Source organism: Nyctibius grandis, chromosome 9 (genome assembly GCF_013368605.1).
Source record: "Nyctibius grandis isolate bNycGra1 chromosome 9, bNycGra1.pri, whole genome shotgun sequence".
NCBI lineage: Eukaryota > Metazoa > Chordata > Aves > Nyctibiiformes > Nyctibiidae > Nyctibius > Nyctibius grandis.
This window is the reverse complement of record NC_090666.1, coordinates 6,655,545-6,674,364: the sequence shown is the minus strand read 5'-3', so window position 1 is coordinate 6,674,364 and position 18,820 is coordinate 6,655,545. Positions and strand designations below refer to the sequence as shown.

Below are 18,820 nucleotides of genomic sequence, written 5' to 3'. Positions count from 1 at the left end.
GCTTGCACAGTAAAGAAGATCTTAAAGCAAAACTTAGTACCTAAATCGGTAATGAAGCAGCAAGTTAATTTTTGGACCTATTAACCTTCATTTGCTAACCTTGACATAGTCGTGTTAGCCTAGAAAAGAGAACCTTGGTATAGCTACAAGGGTTGTTTTGTCAGTGCTGTAGGACAAAATTGTTTAAGCAGCTATAAATACTTAAATACTACGTGGTAAGTTTTCAGATCTCCTAGCAGCCAAAACCTACTTCAATCTGAAGCCAACCAACAGAAAGTTACTAGCAAAGTCTGTGTGTTGTTATTGGCGGTTGCCTGAAATTCTCATCTGCCGCCACGCATCTTTTGTGTTTACTCATTGTCAGGGCTTAAATTCTAAGCACCTTCAGGCAGAGTGTTGTGCTGGTAAGAGGTGCAAGGCTTAAGGGTAAGCAGTAGTTCCATGCAGGAGATGGAAGTCGATGCTGGCTGTATTGCCTCTCAGAATTTCTGTTCCCTGAATAATCACTTTTACCGTGTGGAAAACAGTACTTTTTGGGGGTCGGAGAAGAAATTATGAATTTGGCTGTGTTTGCTAAGGCACGATACTTTTCAAGTACCTCTTTATTGTTGGAGGAGTTGTTTAATTTTTAATGTCTTTGTAATGCTGGCACTGGTAGGAAACCACAAGGTAGGAATTTCAGGTGAAAGGTACCTGTCCTCTCTTCTGGATTGGGTATCACATTACAAAACAAATAACTGTTTGAACAATTAAACATAAGAAGTTTCCTTTCTTTTGTGTCTAACAGTGTGGGTTAGCTCACAGTCAAGCTAATACTAAGTACTGGAATCAGTTTGGATTTTTTTTTCCTTTTTGTACTTAATCATCCTTTTGTGCATGAGTTGTAGAATTGCAGTATTTGAATTTAACTTACCCTTGTCCTGTTCAGCTAAGCTTGGTAAGAGATTCAGATGTTAGTAATGAGGACTTTTTCACATAAGCTTAATTTCTTTGGGAACCAGAGTGAAAAATGAAGCCTGCACTGACATTGTAAAAAGTTACTGTAGCTCATTGCAATCAATTATATAACCACTGTCTTGGGAATTCAGAATTTAAAACCACTGTCATGGAACATGAATGTCTGTTTTCCTTTGGAGTTATGCGTTGCCGTTTTGTTAAAATATTTGAGCACTGTGAGTTACCGAAAACCCCGATATTTTGGTAGTACAATTCTCATGGATTGTGTAGTTTTTTTGCTTTCGACATTGACCCAAAGAAGGGCAACTCGTTAATTTTGTGTTCTGTAAAAGTTCATGAAAAGACAATGAAGCAGGAAGATGCTGTGGAAGAATATTTGATTTGATATGTGAGGAAGTCACATAAACATACCTTGATGGCACTCTTAGTTTAGTAATGGAAACTGATTAATTTAAGTTTTTTTCACAGAAGTTTGAAAGCCTTTGAAAAAGGAACAGTAGAAAGGAATGGGAAAGGGACAGTGAGGTCAGTGAAAGTTGGAAAGGCGAGATGGAGAAAAGGGAAAGAACATAAAAAGGATGATCTGAAGACATCAGCGCTGAACAAAGCTTAACTTTTTTGTTCATGGTGAAGAAATTAAGCACACTCTCTCTGTGTATTTTGTTATATAATATTATAAAAATAGAATATATATATTATAGAATATACGTTTTAAATTTATATCTCGAACATCATAAGAAGAGGTTGCAAATAACCAATGTGGCAAACAATTTGAAGGCTAAGGGAGAAAAGAAATAGTCTTTAGCTGAGAAGAGACAAAGAAGAACAGGAATAGGGAAAGGGGGTGTGTGGGCAGGGAATTAAATCTAAGTCACCTTTACTGTAGATGCAGTTGAGAGAAACAACAGAAATATCCGAAATAGAGATGCTTCTGTTTCGAGAAAGCAATTAGGAGAGACTTTAGAGAAGATTTCTGATGCAAAACTGAGTTTAGTTTTGACCTTATTCTGTAAAATAAAGTGTTTCCTTAAAATATAAATTACACTGTAATAAATTTATTTTTAATGATCTTAGTTGTCTCTGAATTGTCATAACATAAGCAATCAAATGCTAGAACAAGTGTATTCACATTCGTAGAAATTTTTAAAATCTGTATCTTAGAAACTCAGAATTATAAACTGTTTTCTTGCTCACTACTTATTTGGTTTAAAGCAGTGTCATGGCTCTCAGAGTCATAACTTACTGGTCTAAGACTTAATCATCACCTAGCCCTCAGGTTCAAAGATATTTTATTCTCTTTGGGAATTCGTAATCCTGTGAATAAGTTATGTGATAGGTTAGGTGGTTAGTTGTTTGCTTCGTTCTTTTAATACAAGAAATACGGCCTTTTTAAGATGACAGTTGACTGTGTAAATTGGATCCTGAGGTGTTACAAAACCAGGTTGTTTGTCACTAGGCCACATAACTGACTCTGAAAACAACAACAAAACAAAGACCCCAAAGTATCATGAGTTTATTTTTGCTGACGAGCCGTATTCAGGTGGTTACTTGTATTGTTTAAATTCCCATTGCAGGCTACATCTCTGTAAAAAAGAGAATTCATGCTGTGTCTGTAACTTACCCTGATGTAATAGTTGTCATCTGGCAGTCACCTACATAACCCTGTTCTTGAGGTTCAGCTTTGGTATCAGGTGCCCCAGTTTCTGCCCTCAAATTCTCAAGTCCTGGCAGAAGTGGTTGGGTTTTGACATGCTTCCCCCCACCCCTGTAGTATAAGGCTAGGTTTACTTTACCAATGTGCAACTTTAAAAGAGACATAATTGCATTCATTTGCAGCTTGTTCCAAAGCCAGTTAATAGGTGTTTCAAGTAAATGACTGAAGCCACTCATTATGCACAGTAATACCTACTTAAACAAAATACTTGATACTGTATTTTTAATTATTTTTTTTAAGCAAACCCCAGTTTTTCATTCTGTATTCTTTAGACTGTAATTAAAAAAAAAACAACAACCAAACATAAGCGAGATCATTTAAATTACTGGATAGTCAGTATGTTTTCTAGTTTGCAACACTATAGACAAGGTAATTGGTTTCTTTTTAACTTTTGCAACAGAAAATAAAATTACCGAAGAAAACGGCCAGACGATACCCAGCATATGAGCTCTATCTCTATGGGGAAGGGAACTATGCCGAAGAAAACAAAAATCTCCTATTGACAGGAATTCCAGTTCTCTTCCTTCCTGGGAATGCTGGCAGTTACAAACAAGGTAAGCATTCAGCTAAGTTATAGGTGTGTTACAAAGAGCTCTCATTTTTATGCATTACTTATTGGCAAGAAGTTTTCTGTTTCAAATAATATCAACAAAAGTCATAACGATTAACCATACTATGGTGTAGATATCCTTGTTGGTCTGTGGTTAATTTCAAGCAGTCAAAAGACTTAATTTTTCTTTGAAATCAGTTGAACAGTTGGGCTATAATATTTTTCTGGAGTAAGACTTTAACTTTTGAAAGCCAGAAACAGTACAGTTTATGCTGTACTATGGCAGCACTGCACCCTTACTGTGTTGTTGACAGCAAACATCTAGTTGGTTTTGATTTGATCAACGTTTAGTGCAGTTATGCCAAATAAAACAAGACCTGAGTGTGATTAGAAGAAACTGAAGAAGCTACCATCTGTGATGTGAGGTAATTATGTACTATAGAAATAAGCATCACCTTGTGGCTTGCACTGTAGCTTCATTGTTTCCTACCTCTTTGTTAGTGGTGTTTTTTCCTTAGCATCATCTTCTCACTTTACACGTAGCCTGCTTTTGTTTTCCAGGTTATTCCCTCTTACGCTTCTAGGCTCCAAATGAAAAGAAGTAATAGTTTTAAAGCATTTTTATTTTTCGTTGTAAATGCTGACCTTAGTAGTTTGATGAACGTGAGGTATTGTGTTTAAGTCTTTATTCCAGTAGCTGGTATTCCTTCCAGGCTGGGTTTGTCAGACTTATTTTTGTTCTCTAAAATGTAGTTTGAAACAGTTAGTAACACTCTTACGGTGTTAGCAAAACTGATGCGTATGTATGAGGAGGACCACCACAATCTAAACTCTGATGTCTTACTGTGATAATTTTTCCTTGTATTTACACTGAACTTGATGATTAAATTATCTGATTTCAGAGAACCTTTACAAAGTTATTTTCTTTGAGAAATGCCTGCTTAGCTTATAAAAAAAATAAAATATTTTACCGACTCATGCTTCAGAAAACCTGTACAGACTTGCAGGCACAACAGCGTCCAAAGAAGATTATGAACATAATGATTATGAGAGATACCATATGGACTTTTGTAATTGTGCGGAGAGTATTGCAAATCTGTGAATTAATGCTGCCTCTGAAAACACAGCAGTACATCACTGTGCAGGAAATAGAATGGTACTTTCAGGGTATCTTAGGAATCAAAAGGAAATATGAAGAAAACCTTAAAACCAGGTGAGGAGAAGTACTACATGCTGTGGATATAATGTACTACTTAAGATCAGTAAATATTTAAAAATGTTTTGAGAAATTGATTTAGGGAGACTGGCAATAAGTCATATGTTCATTTTTCAGAATCTTTCTTAAAATAAATTGTTCTGCCTTAATCAGTGGCTCAGAAGAGTTTTTCTTTTATCATGGAATTTATGAAAATTCATATTTCATTCAGAATTTATTGTGGGATAGCACACTTTCATTCTGATACCTAGATGAGCAGAGAAGGTGTTGCTATTGTTATTTTCATACTTGTTTAAAATATTTTAATGTTTGCTGAGCAGTGAAGACAGAAGTGCTGCTGCTGCTGCCTTTGCTGGACTTGTTATTTTGATGTTACAGGCAATTTTGGAACATGTTAATTCACCTTCTTTCACAGGCACTAAAATGAACCTTTCAAAATGTACAAAATTCAGACTTCGAGTAAAAGATGGTGGTCTGGTTTAATTGTTGGGAATGAAACTGAGATAGGAGAATTGAGATCCTGAGTCTGTTTAGGGATCTGTCATACACTTGCCTTGTGATCTTTGGCAATATTCTTGTTCCTTTTACCATGACCTCCAAGATACAAAGTTGTGATAAGATACTTGATCTTTTAAATACTTTTTAGGTCTTTTCAAATAATTTCAAAGGTGTTCTTATTAGCTGTAGATAGAATTGGTGAAATGATTGACTACAAATTAGATTTATAATTCTCATCACGCTGATAATATCTGCTTGGGTGTTTGAACATATAAAGAATTTCATAAATGTTATTTTCCCATTTCATGAGCTTTGATGAGATTTGTTTGATGTGTTAATTTCTGTAGCAAACTTTTCTGAGAAGGAGGATTCTGCAGGCTGCATATCTCTGAAGCTGTTGCACTCTAGAAGAATCTTGCTTTTGTGTGCTGGATTTGGGCAGACCTTTCTGGCGATTGTCAGTTATTTTATATACTTGTTTTTGGGACCTTCTGTTTTATTTTCTTCTTTCCCTACCATACTTTTTCATTTGCAGCCGTTACTGTTCCCATCCTGCCATGTCTCCATGGGAACTCAGGGACAATTCTGCACTCAGAAGGCTGCATTAAATAGCAGATGGGGTTAGATGCAGAAGACAGGCCAGAAGCAAGACCTTGTAAACAGAACATTTTCTCCCTCAAGATTTTAGGTGGAAAAGTGTCCTTTAGGGTTTGGTTTTCCAATCCCCCGTCCACATCTCGGTGATTTTGGGGAGTGTTGTCCTAGAGTTGATGGTCTTCAAAGGAATTTTAGGAAAGCCTATCAGTAGCAATGCCTCTATAGAGTTGAAGTCAAGACTGCTCGTTTTGCCACCTTGTCCTGGTGGTGTTAAGAAGGTGCAAATGAGATGAGAAAAGCAGCTCTCAGGTGAAGGAACATAATCCTTGATCTTGTATAAATTTGTTTTTGACATAAAAAAATCTCTGTAGTCAGTGGTAAGCTAGGTGGCATGGTTAGCTGCCAGAAGCATAGCATGCAGCTCTTGATAACTATTTCCAAACTTTCTTTTCATCTCATCAGGCTTGTTCTTTTCCACATTCTTCTGTAAGCTCTTCTTATGATATGTTTACTAATATTTTTTTATCAGAAGGATTCTTATAAAAATAGGAAATAATTCTTTCTTTTTTCATTTTATAATTCGGTTCTGACAGTGACTGGCTGATACTTTTGCTCTAATTATTTATATCTTAAAATCTGCTTTTGTAAAACAAGTGTGAGTGCATATTAGAAAAGAGATTATTTGCTTTTGGATGTCTTTTGAATCCTTCTTCTACTTTTATAAATGGCTTGACATGAACAACGAATTTAAGATAACATTTGTTTCTTAATAAATTATGTATTTATGTGTTTGTTTCCTAATGACAGTGCTAAACAGTAACTATTACACTGTTCTAATTGATGTGGTTTTTTTTTCCTAGTGCGTTCTCTTGGCTCCATTGCACTTAGAAAAGCAGAAGATGTTGACTTCAAGTATCATTTTAATTTCTTCAGTGTCAACTTTAACGAGGAGTTGGTTGCATTGTATGGTGGTAGTCTGCAACGGCAGACCAAGTTTGTGCATGAATGCATAAAAGTGATTCTTAAGTTGTACAGGGTAAGTAGGGACATATGCTGAATAACGTACTTGCATTTTGGAACGGAATTCTGGGCTGCCTTTTCTGCTGGAAAACTGAAGAACAATGAATAAGGGAGGGAGACTATAATGTGTGTAGATAATTTAATGTGATAATAGTGCAATAGAGAAGTGCTGCTCTTTAATAGGTTTTTAATGCTTGTGATAATTGCAGAGCCTTGGTTAGGCTCTGTATTATGTTTCTAAACACTTCCATGCACAATGTATGCTTTTTTTTGTAGTAGAGATGTAAACTTTCCCTAGCTTATTGACACATTAATATAGCATCATCTTACATCCAGTTTTCTCTAGGAAAATTCTGTGATGTCCTATGTCCCTAAGAGTCTCAGAAATTAAAATACGCCGAAGTTCCTTGTACTTACACAGGCTATATAATATTTCCTTTTGAGCCACAAACTTCATGTTAAGCGCATTTTTTTGAGATAGCAACTAAATTTATATTCATTTTGTAAACTTGTCAGGTTGATACTAGTTAATATTGTCAAATCCATTTTTGATGTGTTTAATTACTCTTTGCCCTTTGCTTAAGGGTCGAGAATTTGCACCGACCAGTGTTGCAATAGTAGGTCATTCCATGGGTGGTCTTGTTGCAAGAGCATTGCTTACTCTGAAGAATTTTAAGCCTGAACTTATAAACCTCCTCATTACACAAGCCACACCTCATGTTGCACCTGTAATGCCTTTAGACAAATATCTTACCGGTAAGTATTGCAGGTTATCTAATTACATTGTATTTCTTTATTGATCCTCTCAAGCATTGATAGGTAGATTCTTGCAAATCAACAGCAATATTTGCTGCTTTGTTTACTGTAAATAACGTATTCCTGTGTTACTGAGGTGGTTGTGTGAGAGCACTAGGATACTGAGAGAAAGTAAGGTGTCATATAAAATGGACTGTGTGGACTTGAGCTTCAGTGCAGGGCGGAGCTCTCAATGATTTGTAATTTTAGTAAGTTGCAGAGCATGTTACTAAATTTGTAAGCTCTCCAGCGAATGACATTTTTTGTTTCTTTTTTATAAAACTTGACCTCTGTAATGGCTTTCTTTATCAAATTAATTGCTTAAATAGAGTTGCTAAATTTAATGTTTGTCACGCCCAAAGGCTGAAGGGGTGAGAATAATGAGTATATAGATATAATTATATATTTTATATATATTTGCATAAAAGGTAGATCGTATTTTCTGCTCACCTAAGTAACCGTGGCATAAAAAATGAAGTATAATCATTATGCATGTACCATACACTTCTTGAAAAGCTAGACCTGACTAAACTATACTGATGAAATAAGTGCTCAGTGATAATTGTGCTGCTACATGTAGATATTGAGGGAACTGGTGAAGGAAAGGGAATAGACATTTATTTTCATTGTTCTCTGTGGCACCCGAGAGGAATGGATTATCTTTAGCTGCTGAATTTGATTTATTGTGCTTGTATTAATTCTCCCTCCTACAACCGATTGCAATGCAATGCTTCTTCCTTGCTGACTGTTTCTGGACTGTGGCTGTCCTTAAAATAAACCTGTGGTTTGCTACTTAAACAATATATGTGTTCAGCTGATATGGAGTGTAAGGTATCTGTCTTTCCCAACTGCTACCTCCTTGGGGCTAAAACAGTAACTTTCCTTCCTTATGTGAATCAAAAGTGATAATCAGAACTTGAACGCCTCTAGGGGGGGCTTACAGAAACTTCTAGTTAAATGTTTTATAGCTTTTTTGTATATCAAGTAGACTTACGGGGAAAATTGTGATTGATTTTAATATATTTTATAGATTTTTATACAGCTGTAAACAATCATTGGATTCTAAAGGCCCAAGATTTAAGAAATTTAACTACCCTTTCTGTGGCGGGAGGATTCAGAGATTACCAAGTTCGTTCAGGACTGGCTTTTCTACCAAGATTGAGTCAACATGACAGTGCCTTATCTGTTGTGGTAAAAAAGCAAACTATTTTTTTGGTTTTGCATGGAGCTATGTTAGATAGCTATTTATGTAATGCATGTATCGGTGTCTTAATTATAGTCTATATGTGCAGCATAGTATAACTAAATACGAAAATACCACATGTGAAAACACAAAGTAGGTAGTGTACGGTTATGAAATTGTAAATAGTTGATGTAGTATAAATGAGTGTCTAGTGGAAGAGGATGTATTGAGGTGGATTTGAATCATCTACCACTTGGTACTGTGGTACCGTTTTAGTTTCAGAACTCAGGTTTTATTTTCCTGTGTTTTTACAAGAGATGTATACGTGGAGACTGACAGATGTGCAGTATAGGAGTAGGCTGCTAGCTTCGAGCCTTCCTTTTGTATTTATTGTTTTTCAAAGAACTTAGGAATAGAAAGGATCTACTGGATCATCAAGTCCAGTTTTCTGCTTTTGCAGGCATCTATCTCCTTCCAAAATTAATCAAGCAACATCATAGAAGCTGTTAGGTTTGTCATTCCATCCCCCCACCATCAACCTGTTCCCAACATGGCAGAAGCTGGAAAACATGCCTCAGTAGGAAGAAAATTTGTAATTTCCAGCTTCCATTTACTGCACAAGCCAGCTTTTAAATGCATTTGTTCTGACATCAACTTTAAATGTTACATGAAATAGTTGTTATTCCCTTGGTGTCTACCTCCCTGTCCACTGTCCAGAAAGCTATCTATAGATAGTCTCTGCTCTGATTCTGCTAGGCTAAGAAGATTAACTCTCCATTCCCTTTGTCCTAGTAACCGTTCTCTGCATCTGCTCTACTTTCATTTCTCTTGAGTGTTGGTGACCAGAATTTTGCATGAGATCTCATGTGTAGTGGTACCAGTTCTTTCTCATTTTGGGGGTTTGGGTTTGTTGGTTTTTTTTTTGGTTTGGGGGTTTTTGTTTTGTTTTGGAGGTTGTGGTGGTGGTGGTGTTTGGTTTGTTTTTTTTCTTCCTGGCTGTAATGTATTACTACTTCATAGCTTACTTGAATCAAGTTGTGCAACTAGGTGATGAGCTCCATTTATGGGAGGCATTTTTGATGTTATTAGTCCCTAAAATATAATACATGCAATACACTTCTACAAATGAATAGCTTCAGCCTGTCCAGTTCTTTCTGCATGGTGTTCTGATTCTCCTTTCTGTTGAGGATGCCCTTGATTTTTCAGCAGCAGCTTTCATTGGCGTGCTTCTATTCTTGTGTGTCAGGATCACTTATTAAAATATTAAGATTAGTCCTAGAAGCAGTCTTTGAAGAAATTTTTGGTAAGTTTCCTCCATACCATTATTTGCCCTTTCACCATTAGTCTCTGCTATCTAACATAGATAACCTAGTCGTTTTTTTTTTTTTTTACAAGTCCTGTTCTACAAATGCTTCAGCACTTGTAAGATTTTTGACTGAAGAGTCATTCTATTGTACCCTAGTCCCTGAACCTCTTAAGATAAACAATATTCTTTTTAACAATTGTGCAAATATGTTTAAGCAAGGAGGGGAAAGGCTTGATTAGAATTTTAAAATGTTGAATACTAATAAAATCTTAACTTGTTTCCTTCCCCAAACAGAGTTCAGCTGTGCCTAGAGCTTGGGCCTCAACAGACCATCTCTCCATAGTGTGGTAAGCTAATGGAACAAAGGTTAATTGACTGACCGTACATCTCTTCTGTTCTCTACTGTTATCCCATTATACAGTAATTTAACTTGAGCATAATATTATTATGATGTCTCTTCTGACCACTTTTATTCCCCTGGATATTTCCTTTCTAGATTTAATTTTACTTATTCTGTCTTCTAGGTGCAAAGAATTGATCCTGGCTACCATTAGAGCTTTTTTTGATCTCATAGATGAAAATACAAGGCAGGTTTGTATACGTGATCTCCTGTATATTTCGCCATCACACTTTCTTCTTCCATGCCAGAATGCTTAATCAGGACAAATATCACCCTATTAAACAGAAAACTCCTTTATGATTATTTTAAGTCATGCTGAGAAAATTGTTGCTGTTTTGTACCAATCACTGAAAAATCCTGTGGCTTTTTGTTGTTTGACCAATGTGTCAGAAATAATTAGGTGTTAGCTCAGTTTTTGTTATGGACTGCTTGATGCTTTATAGCAGGGGTGTGGACTGGACTTTTCTTCCATAATGCAGCAGGTTTAGTTGACCTTGCACCAGATTAAACGAATTTTGCTAGCTGTGTAGCTTTGAATGTGACCTATTGATGTGTGTTAAAGTCACCTTCTCTGACTAGTAGACAAACTATCACAGCTTTTCACCCTTTAACTCAGACATAATACTTCTCGAACTTCCCCACGTGCTGTCGTCATAGTGGCCAGCACATATTTGTGGTGTTCTTTTGCAAATAGTACCTACAAAAATCGAATGCAAGTAAAATACTAGCACACTTGTTTACCTCCAGTTACCATTATTTATTGCTTTTCTAAATAAATATCCCACATCTTACTTTTTGAAAACTGTTGTACTCTGTTCTCTTTCTGAAATGTTATGCAGCAATAAGCATGAATTGGAATTAAGGTCCAAGATGTTGAAAATACGTAAGAGCAGAGCCCCAGACATAGAAGAGGAAGGCTTCCAGGTGTTCTTTTCGAGGCTGTTTGGGGCAGACTTCTCTAGTTTCTTAGGTGTTCTTGCTTTCACATGTGATTTAGAGAGACCAAAAGGGGGTCTGTCCAGTTGTTCTGGAGCTGACTGGCAGTGTGCTGCAGGGTAAAAGCTTTTCAGAAATCAGTTGTAATGGCCACAATTTTGAAAAGCTGAATAGACAAAAATTAGTCCTGGAAATGTGATTTTTGAAAAAAAACCAAACCAAAGCCAAAAAAAAACCAACCCCAAACAAAAGGAAATCCTAGTGTAGCTCTACATAGCTATTTGGATACTTGAAATATTAAGACAAGATGTAGTAAGCTGGACTTGCAAACTCAGACTAGTAAATATAACTGTGAGAATTTTTCCTAAACTCTTGCATAAGTGTGTTATTTTGAAAAGAACGCATGTGTGTCTACAAAGAAAGGTTAATAGAATGCTTTCCTTGTGTTGAGTAGGCAAGGATGTAAAACTCCTAAAAGTTTAGCTATGCTTTATAACGTGTAGTGCAGTGATTGACTATTGATGGCACTTTATTTGTTCAGATTATTGAATTTAGGATAGAGAGTGTATTGTGTCTTCTAATAATCTCTCCTGCCTCTCATCCCCAAAACTGTATTGCTAGCTATGATCACGTGGTGATTGTAAACCACACAAACTGGTAAAATATAATTTGACAATGTGCTCTTTTTTTAGATAACTGAGGATCCGAAGAAGAGGATGTCTGTGCTGAATCACCACTTTGTGAGACACCCTGCAAAGATATATGAGGAAAATCCTGAAGCTTTTACAGAACTCTCAGGTGTGCAGCAGTTTTCTTTTGAACAGGATTCAATGATACTCCTTTGTTAATAGTTAATCTTCTCACTAACTTCTGGAATACATTTTGTCCTTATTCAGACATTGCTAAAATGATATATGGGTTATGGACCTGAACTATAAGCTTTTGTGTGGTTTCAGCACTAAATAGGTTAAAAGGGGTAGGAGCAAAAATCTGTCACTTCTATATGGCTTAGATTCTGGGGGACAAGCAGGGTGTCCAGTAGACAATCTCAGAACTTGGGAATAGCTGGATGTCAGAAGTACAGTCTAATTTACGCTTACATCCCATGCTTTCAAGAGGGATAGTATGGGTGTTGTAGAGCCGTTGTGTTCTTTTTGTGCTACTCATGGAAATCCTGAATATTCAGATCTGCTTCATCAGTGACTTCCTTTTTTTCATGACATGGCAGGGTAAAACGGACTGCACACTAATGGTTTCCTTGTAACTGCTAAGAATGCATAGTTAAAGGTGAGAAATTTTGACTGCATGGAGTCTTGGGAACTAACCAGAACTTTTGCAGGGCACAGCTGTATTCCTAGTTTTGCTGAAGTGGGCTGAACCATTTTATGAAAACCATTGTATTTCAGGAATTTTCTTAATATGAGCTATTGCAAAAGTACTAAGGTAGCTTGAACTTTGGTGTTCAGTTTTGGCCACCCTGGTATAAGAAGGCATTTAGGCATTGACATATACTGAAGTGAGTATGGAGCAGAAGACCACCAAAGTGGTTAGCTCTGGGGGCATAGGACATGGGGAAGAGAGGCTGAGTGAACTGGGTTTTTTCATCCTAAAGAGAGTGTGCAGGGGGATCCTGTTGCTGCCTTCAACTACCTAATGAAAAACTGGAGAGAAGGTGAGGCTAGATTTTTCTGAGAGGTGCAGAGTGATAACACAATAGGCAGTAGAGTCCAGTTACAACAAAAGAAATTCCAATTTGATATTAGGAAAAAGTACTTCACCAGGAGGGTGGTCAAACACTGCATCAGGTGCCCAGAGAGGTGGTGGAGCTGATTTTTTTTGTTTGTTTGTTTGCGGTTTTTTTGGGTCAGTTTTTAGCAATAAGGAGGAATATGTTTAAACTGGATTTCATGTTTGCATCTTCCTGTTTCTGGTGAGCTCTTGACACTTAGCTAAATTTCTGAGATGAACTTGTTAGTCTAGTTACATAGAAGAAAGATATTAACTTTCTTGCATGACAATTTGCATTTTTTGTCTCTCTGATCTCTTCATTATTCTGTCTTATTGTTTTTCTCCAGACATATCTTTAAGCTGCTACTGTTTTCTTGTACGTGTTATTCACTTCATTGTTGACTTGCTTCTACACAAGTTTCTGCATTAGTTTTCTTAAAAGGCTGACAGGAACAGAGGTCGGGGCTGTTTCTAATGCTGCCTCAGCTTTAATCAGTCACCCTGTAATCACATTAGTATCATTCAGTTTCTTATTTGTTTTGTTGCCTTGAGAGCTTTGTTTCTAGATCCACAGGGTTTTTATTTTACAGTTAATATGTAGTAATTGGATCCTAGGGTTTTGCTGTTTCCTGTGTAACTGATGATGACTGTTGCATGTAATTCTAAGCAATAGCAATCCTGAGTGTTGATTAAAGCTTATAAAGCTTATGGCCATTTACAGATAAGAGATGGGGCCTTGGAAATAAGTAGAAGATAAGATTTTGGAGATAAGGATAATAGTTCCTGTAGTGTAGCATATAAAAATGTATTTATTTTTAGGAGCTTTCATGTGGATTACAGTCAGAGCCTTGAAATGGACTTATTCAGTTTACAACGTAAGTAACACTTTTTTTCCTCATTGTGTTTTTAAGTTTGGGTTTTTTGGTTTTTTTTTTTACTAATGAGCAGGTTTTTTTTTCTTTTAAGGATTCTGATGGAAAATATTTCACATTTCCTCTTGCAAGCCATAGGAAATCATACAGTCATGTTTACTGTGAAAACAATATGTTGGTAAGAAAAATACTTCTTTAATGTATGGAGTTTGTTTATAAAGCTGTATTATTTTAATTTAGATTTGCTGTTTTAAGACAGTTTAATGAACACTTGTTGAAATTACTGGCATCCATTTACATTCACAGCCTAATACATTGTGTTAGATGTAATTCCTGTTTTAGTATTTCACGCTTTGTGTTCAAGGTCTGAAACCTTCGATGCCCCCTGAACCTCAAATGTTTTATTTTTGACTCTTTTATGGTTAGCCCCAGATTACTTTCTCCTTTAATTTAGTGCAGTTCTGTATTGATGGTTTTGAATTAAGAAGTTATTCTTAGTGCTGCCAGGACTCAGCCATACTTCTAATTTGGGAAAGCTGTTTATAGGTTTGCTTTCCCATAATAAAATTTTAAGTGAGCCTGAAAGGCTACAGAGATCTTCCACTGAGTAATGGAAGCGAATGGAAGCCAGATGAGAAAACAGCACCTTCTCAGTTGTCTCCTCTATTGCGAGGAGAAGCGATAACGTGCATTTCTTATATTTTTAGTTCAAGACACATAAATGCAGCCAAAATGTTTTTGATTTTTTTAAAAAATATTTTTTGAAAGGAATGAATGTAGTCTCTTGGCAAACTGGAGATGGATTATGCTTTTCAGAATTACATATTTTAGATTAGTGGCAAGAAAATTGAGATGCTTTCCCCTTCCATCCTGCCTGTCCCTGTTGCCACTCCTCCCCTTACCAAAGAAGTTGATCCACCATTGTGAAAAAAAGAGTGTGTGTTCTTGGTGCTTTTCTAATTGTCCTTCCCAGTAGCACCTTCAATATTTACACATTTGTTGTGATCTTAGTTGTGCTTTAATAGGGTAACTTTTGCCTTTGTTATAATATCTTAAAGACAGGATTAGTACTGTTTGAGGAGAAGGAGGTACAGAACAATGTCTGAGATACTTGCATCATGGTGCTATTGCTCCAGAACACTTAAATTTTTGAGGTAAGGAGCAGTAGAACATTAAATATCTAAAGTATTCCTTGACTACTTAGGATAGTACCTTGAGATTTTTCTTTTAGTTAGAAAAGATTGAACTCTAATAAAATTGAGTTTTACATCATATGTAAGGCAGATTTTTTTTTTAAGAGAAATGATGAAAGTTTGTTTGCTTAACCTTGTATTTGTTTTTAGAAAATGTATTGCTTCATAACTAGAAAAGGTGGTAAATGGGAGGTATTTAAAATCGTTCCTAGAAACCCCCACCTTTCACACTTATGCTTCATCTTTCCATCCTTGTAATTGTAATTCCAAGATTATGTTATCAGACGTCTAATGGAGGGGTATCACTTGCTGTTAATACAGAAGTCTGACAGCATTGTGAAATTAAGAAAAAAAAGTTGGTGCATATCTTTCATTATATGTAATTGAGGAAATCTGAGAGAGACTGTTTTTATCATCATCACTTTTACACTTCAACTTTTGACATCCTTATGAGAGGTTGGTCACTATAGTGATAGCTGCTGCAGGCACACTTAGTAGAAAAGGAGTGAGATGGAAGTTTGTTCCTCTTCTTAGTAAGTTAATTGCACCAAGGTTCTGCTGTCAGAGGATTTTTAGAACTATTGATGACATCTGGTGTACTGAAATAGCATATAGAAATTTTGGAGAACATTATCAGCATTAACTCCCGCATTGTTTGAAGTAAAGAATTGCTATTTTTAATATATTTATAAATACAGTCACACATAGGTAATGTACTATTTTATGGTATTGACTTTACAGGACACAAGTAGCTGGATTTATGGCTGTATGAACAGTAATTCATCGATGTGGTGAGTATAAACAGTTCCTGTTCTTTATTCAAATGGATCTTGTGAGACTACTTTTGAATTTAAAGCTTATAAAATATCATTCTCCTTAGGAAGGGACTGGGAAGAAAAGTAAAATTCTTACTGTGAATAATTAATGGTTTCTGTATCACCAAGAAAACAGGAAGGAATAGGTTTTCTCAAAATGACTGCATGAATGCAGAATAAAATAGGTGAGCTTTTTCTTCTTTAAGCTATATTTTTGACCTTCACAGCAACGAAAAGTTGCTCCTGTTGCTCTCTTGTGGACACTACGTGCTGTGCTGGATTCCTAAATTGTGTTTTGTAGCATCTCTTTAGAATCTTAGGACAGAAGATGTCAAATGTCACTCAGAGCCTTCAGACGAGTGGATTGAAGCATCTGTTTATTTTTTTCTTATTTCAGAATTGCTATTGTCATATGAAAAATATTTAGAAAAGTGGGTGATGTAGTGATTGTTTGAATCAGGTCATTACAATCGTTACAAAATAGATTTAAAACACTGGCTTAGCTTACATTTGCAAAGTCAGCTCAAAGTAAATTCCATCTACACTTCAGATCAGGGAAAGCTTTCAGGTGGAATTGAGCTAGCATAGTATTTATCTGTTCTGGGATCTGTGCTGGGGTGTATAGCCACAGAGTCTTGCCTCCAGCTGATAGCCAGATATCATCATCACTTTTTTCTGATCCAAGAAGTTGGCTTTTATCCTTTGTATAACCTTTGATCAGCATCAAGTGCAAGTTAGCCTAGTTCAGGCTACCTGCTACCTAAAACCTCATCTAATAATAGTGTTTTTGCTGTAGACTGTGTCCTGAGGACATGTAATGCTATTTAGAGAAACAGAAGTATCCTGGTATTCTACAAATCATAACTTAAAATGACTGAATGAATGTGTTGCAGTTCAGTGTGTTAATATAAGTGCACACCATTTTAGAACTGCTGCAAGCTCCGCAGCAGCTAACAAAATTTTTGTTTTATATGGTATGTTTTAGATGTTCCTGTAGGAAAAATTGGTACTTTTGATGTTTAAAAGGTGCTAATAAAACTGTGTGTTAATTCAATGCCAGTGCTATTTCAGCTCATTAAGAGTTTTCATTATGTGTTTGAAGTTGCATGGCTAATAACTGCTGAATGTTTTGTGTATGACAAAGTTAGGGCTTTGCTTAACTTGTTTTTGCAAAAACAAGATTTGCAGTATCTGAAATGGTTATAGTTTGGTAAATTACTATGGTAGCTAACTGCAGTAGACTTAAACTTGTTCTCAATTTAAAATCATGTGAATCCATATATAAAGAGAGAAAAGCTGGTATGTTAGTCCACTGTCATAACGTAGTGCCTGCATAATGAATATGCTCATCCTTTAATGTACATGAATTTTTACAGCCTGGAAGCTACTGATTTATCCTGGAAAGCTGAGTTACTTCCAACCACCAAGGTAAGTATTGTACATAACTTGTAGGAGGGAGAGGTGCTTGGTGGGGTAGTTGCATGTCATGGGAGAAGGATCTGTTCTGTTTACAGCACTGGAACATGCAGTTGTATTCCAGAGGAAAGGGTTCAACACGTAGAGATCTGGGAACTGGCAAGGGGTAAGCTAAGGGGTATGTTCAGTAATGGCTTTGCTTTTTTTTTTCCTTTCTTTTTTTTCTTTTTTTCTTTTTTTTTTTTTTTTTTAAGGTTGTAATACTGAAACTTCAGGACTATCCTTCTTTGTCCCACATTGTCATTCACGTACCACCCACGGCTGGCAATAAGGTAAAAAAAAATGAAATGCAGAAATTGCTTGCTTAGTGTGGTTATAGCTTTCAGATGCTATGACAGGGAAGGAAAAGGAAGTATATTAAGTATGTGCTAAGTTACTTTGAGAAACAATAGACCTACACTCCAGTGTGGTTTGAAGGTAACTTTGTTATCTTCTGTATGCTCAGAAACATCTTCATTTGATAAAATACCAAATGCAAGACATGAGTAGTACTTGAAACATACAAAGCAACAGTTCTCTCACCAGTTCTTAGAGGTCTCGTTGGACATTCTAATGTTGTTCTTGTTTTTCTTAATATTCTAATTGCATTCCTGAATATTTATCTTTTTGAACAGTCAGTTGTCTTATCCAGGGTAGTAGAGAATGCTGTAGATAATTGAAGACACTACATGGATTCTGGGGAGCATGGTACAGATATCTCTGCAAGCTCTGAGATCACAAATAATGTGGTAGACTGAGTTGTGCAGAGTTTGATAGTTCTGAATCCCACAGATGAGTCGGATATCTTTGCATCAAGGCCTCTCAGGATCCCAGTAAGAGGAACACTTGCAGTGAATCTAAGCAGACTTGTGCATTACTCAGCTGGGTCTGGCAGGCCTTTCTAGTTAGTCCTGAAAATGGCAGGACACTGAACTTGAATTCAAAGTCTAAGTAGATCTGACATTCCTTTCTGCAACACAAATACAGTCTCTGCATGTGTGGTATAATAATCGATGATCCAAGAAATTATTCACAGCTGAAGTCATTATAATGCTCATTACGAGTGTATCTTCAGATTGTTGTGACAAAGACATCTTGCAGTTAAATTAGTAATATACAACGTTCTGGATAAGCAAAGATAGGATCACTTGTGAAATGTAACCTGCTAAGTTGCAGCCCAGTGTTAAATCTTGGAAACTGCTTTTAAAAAGTAAACAAATGCTGGATTTACAGTGGGATGGAAAATAATTTTCAAATGAACTAAATACTTATTAGAGATGGTACAACTCATACCTGCTGGATACTTTGCTTTGCTTTTTGCATGATTAAACCTCAGGAGAAAAAACAAAGGTTCTTTTTGTTTAGGAAATTCTATCCAGGGTTCGGACAAGTCACTCTCCTTTGCAACACCCCCCCAAAAAAAGATGTACCTGAGAAGGAGGGATATGAGCTGGATTCTAGTCATTCTCAGCTATTTGAGTAGCCATTTGAAGGCTGTTGCAAATGGGTGAGAGACAGAGTAACCTGGAAGTTACACTTAAGCTACCCAAACTTGTACTGCTGTGTACAGGAACGAACTACCTGC

The 18,820-nt window shown here is 36.3% G+C and overlaps 1 protein-coding gene across 1 annotated transcript in view; it reads left to right on the top strand.

The window, feature by feature from the left end:
- Positions 1-3,141: 3,141 nt before the first annotated feature.
- PGAP1 (post-GPI attachment to proteins inositol deacylase 1) overlaps positions 3,142-18,820 on the top strand; it is a 41,122-nt gene continuing 25,443 nt past the window's right edge. Inside the window, 12 exon segments of the mRNA XM_068407866.1 lie at positions 3,142-3,225; positions 6,393-6,568; positions 7,137-7,308; positions 8,378-8,538; positions 10,131-10,183; positions 10,361-10,427; positions 11,865-11,970; positions 13,720-13,775; positions 13,867-13,950; positions 15,707-15,756; positions 17,157-17,208; positions 17,451-17,528. Of these exon segments, the coding sequence (XP_068263967.1) occupies positions 7,182-7,308; positions 8,378-8,538; positions 10,131-10,183; positions 10,361-10,427; positions 11,865-11,970; positions 13,720-13,775; positions 13,867-13,950; positions 15,707-15,756; positions 17,157-17,208; positions 17,451-17,528 (834 nt within the window). The 5' untranslated portion in view covers positions 3,142-3,225; positions 6,393-6,568; positions 7,137-7,181.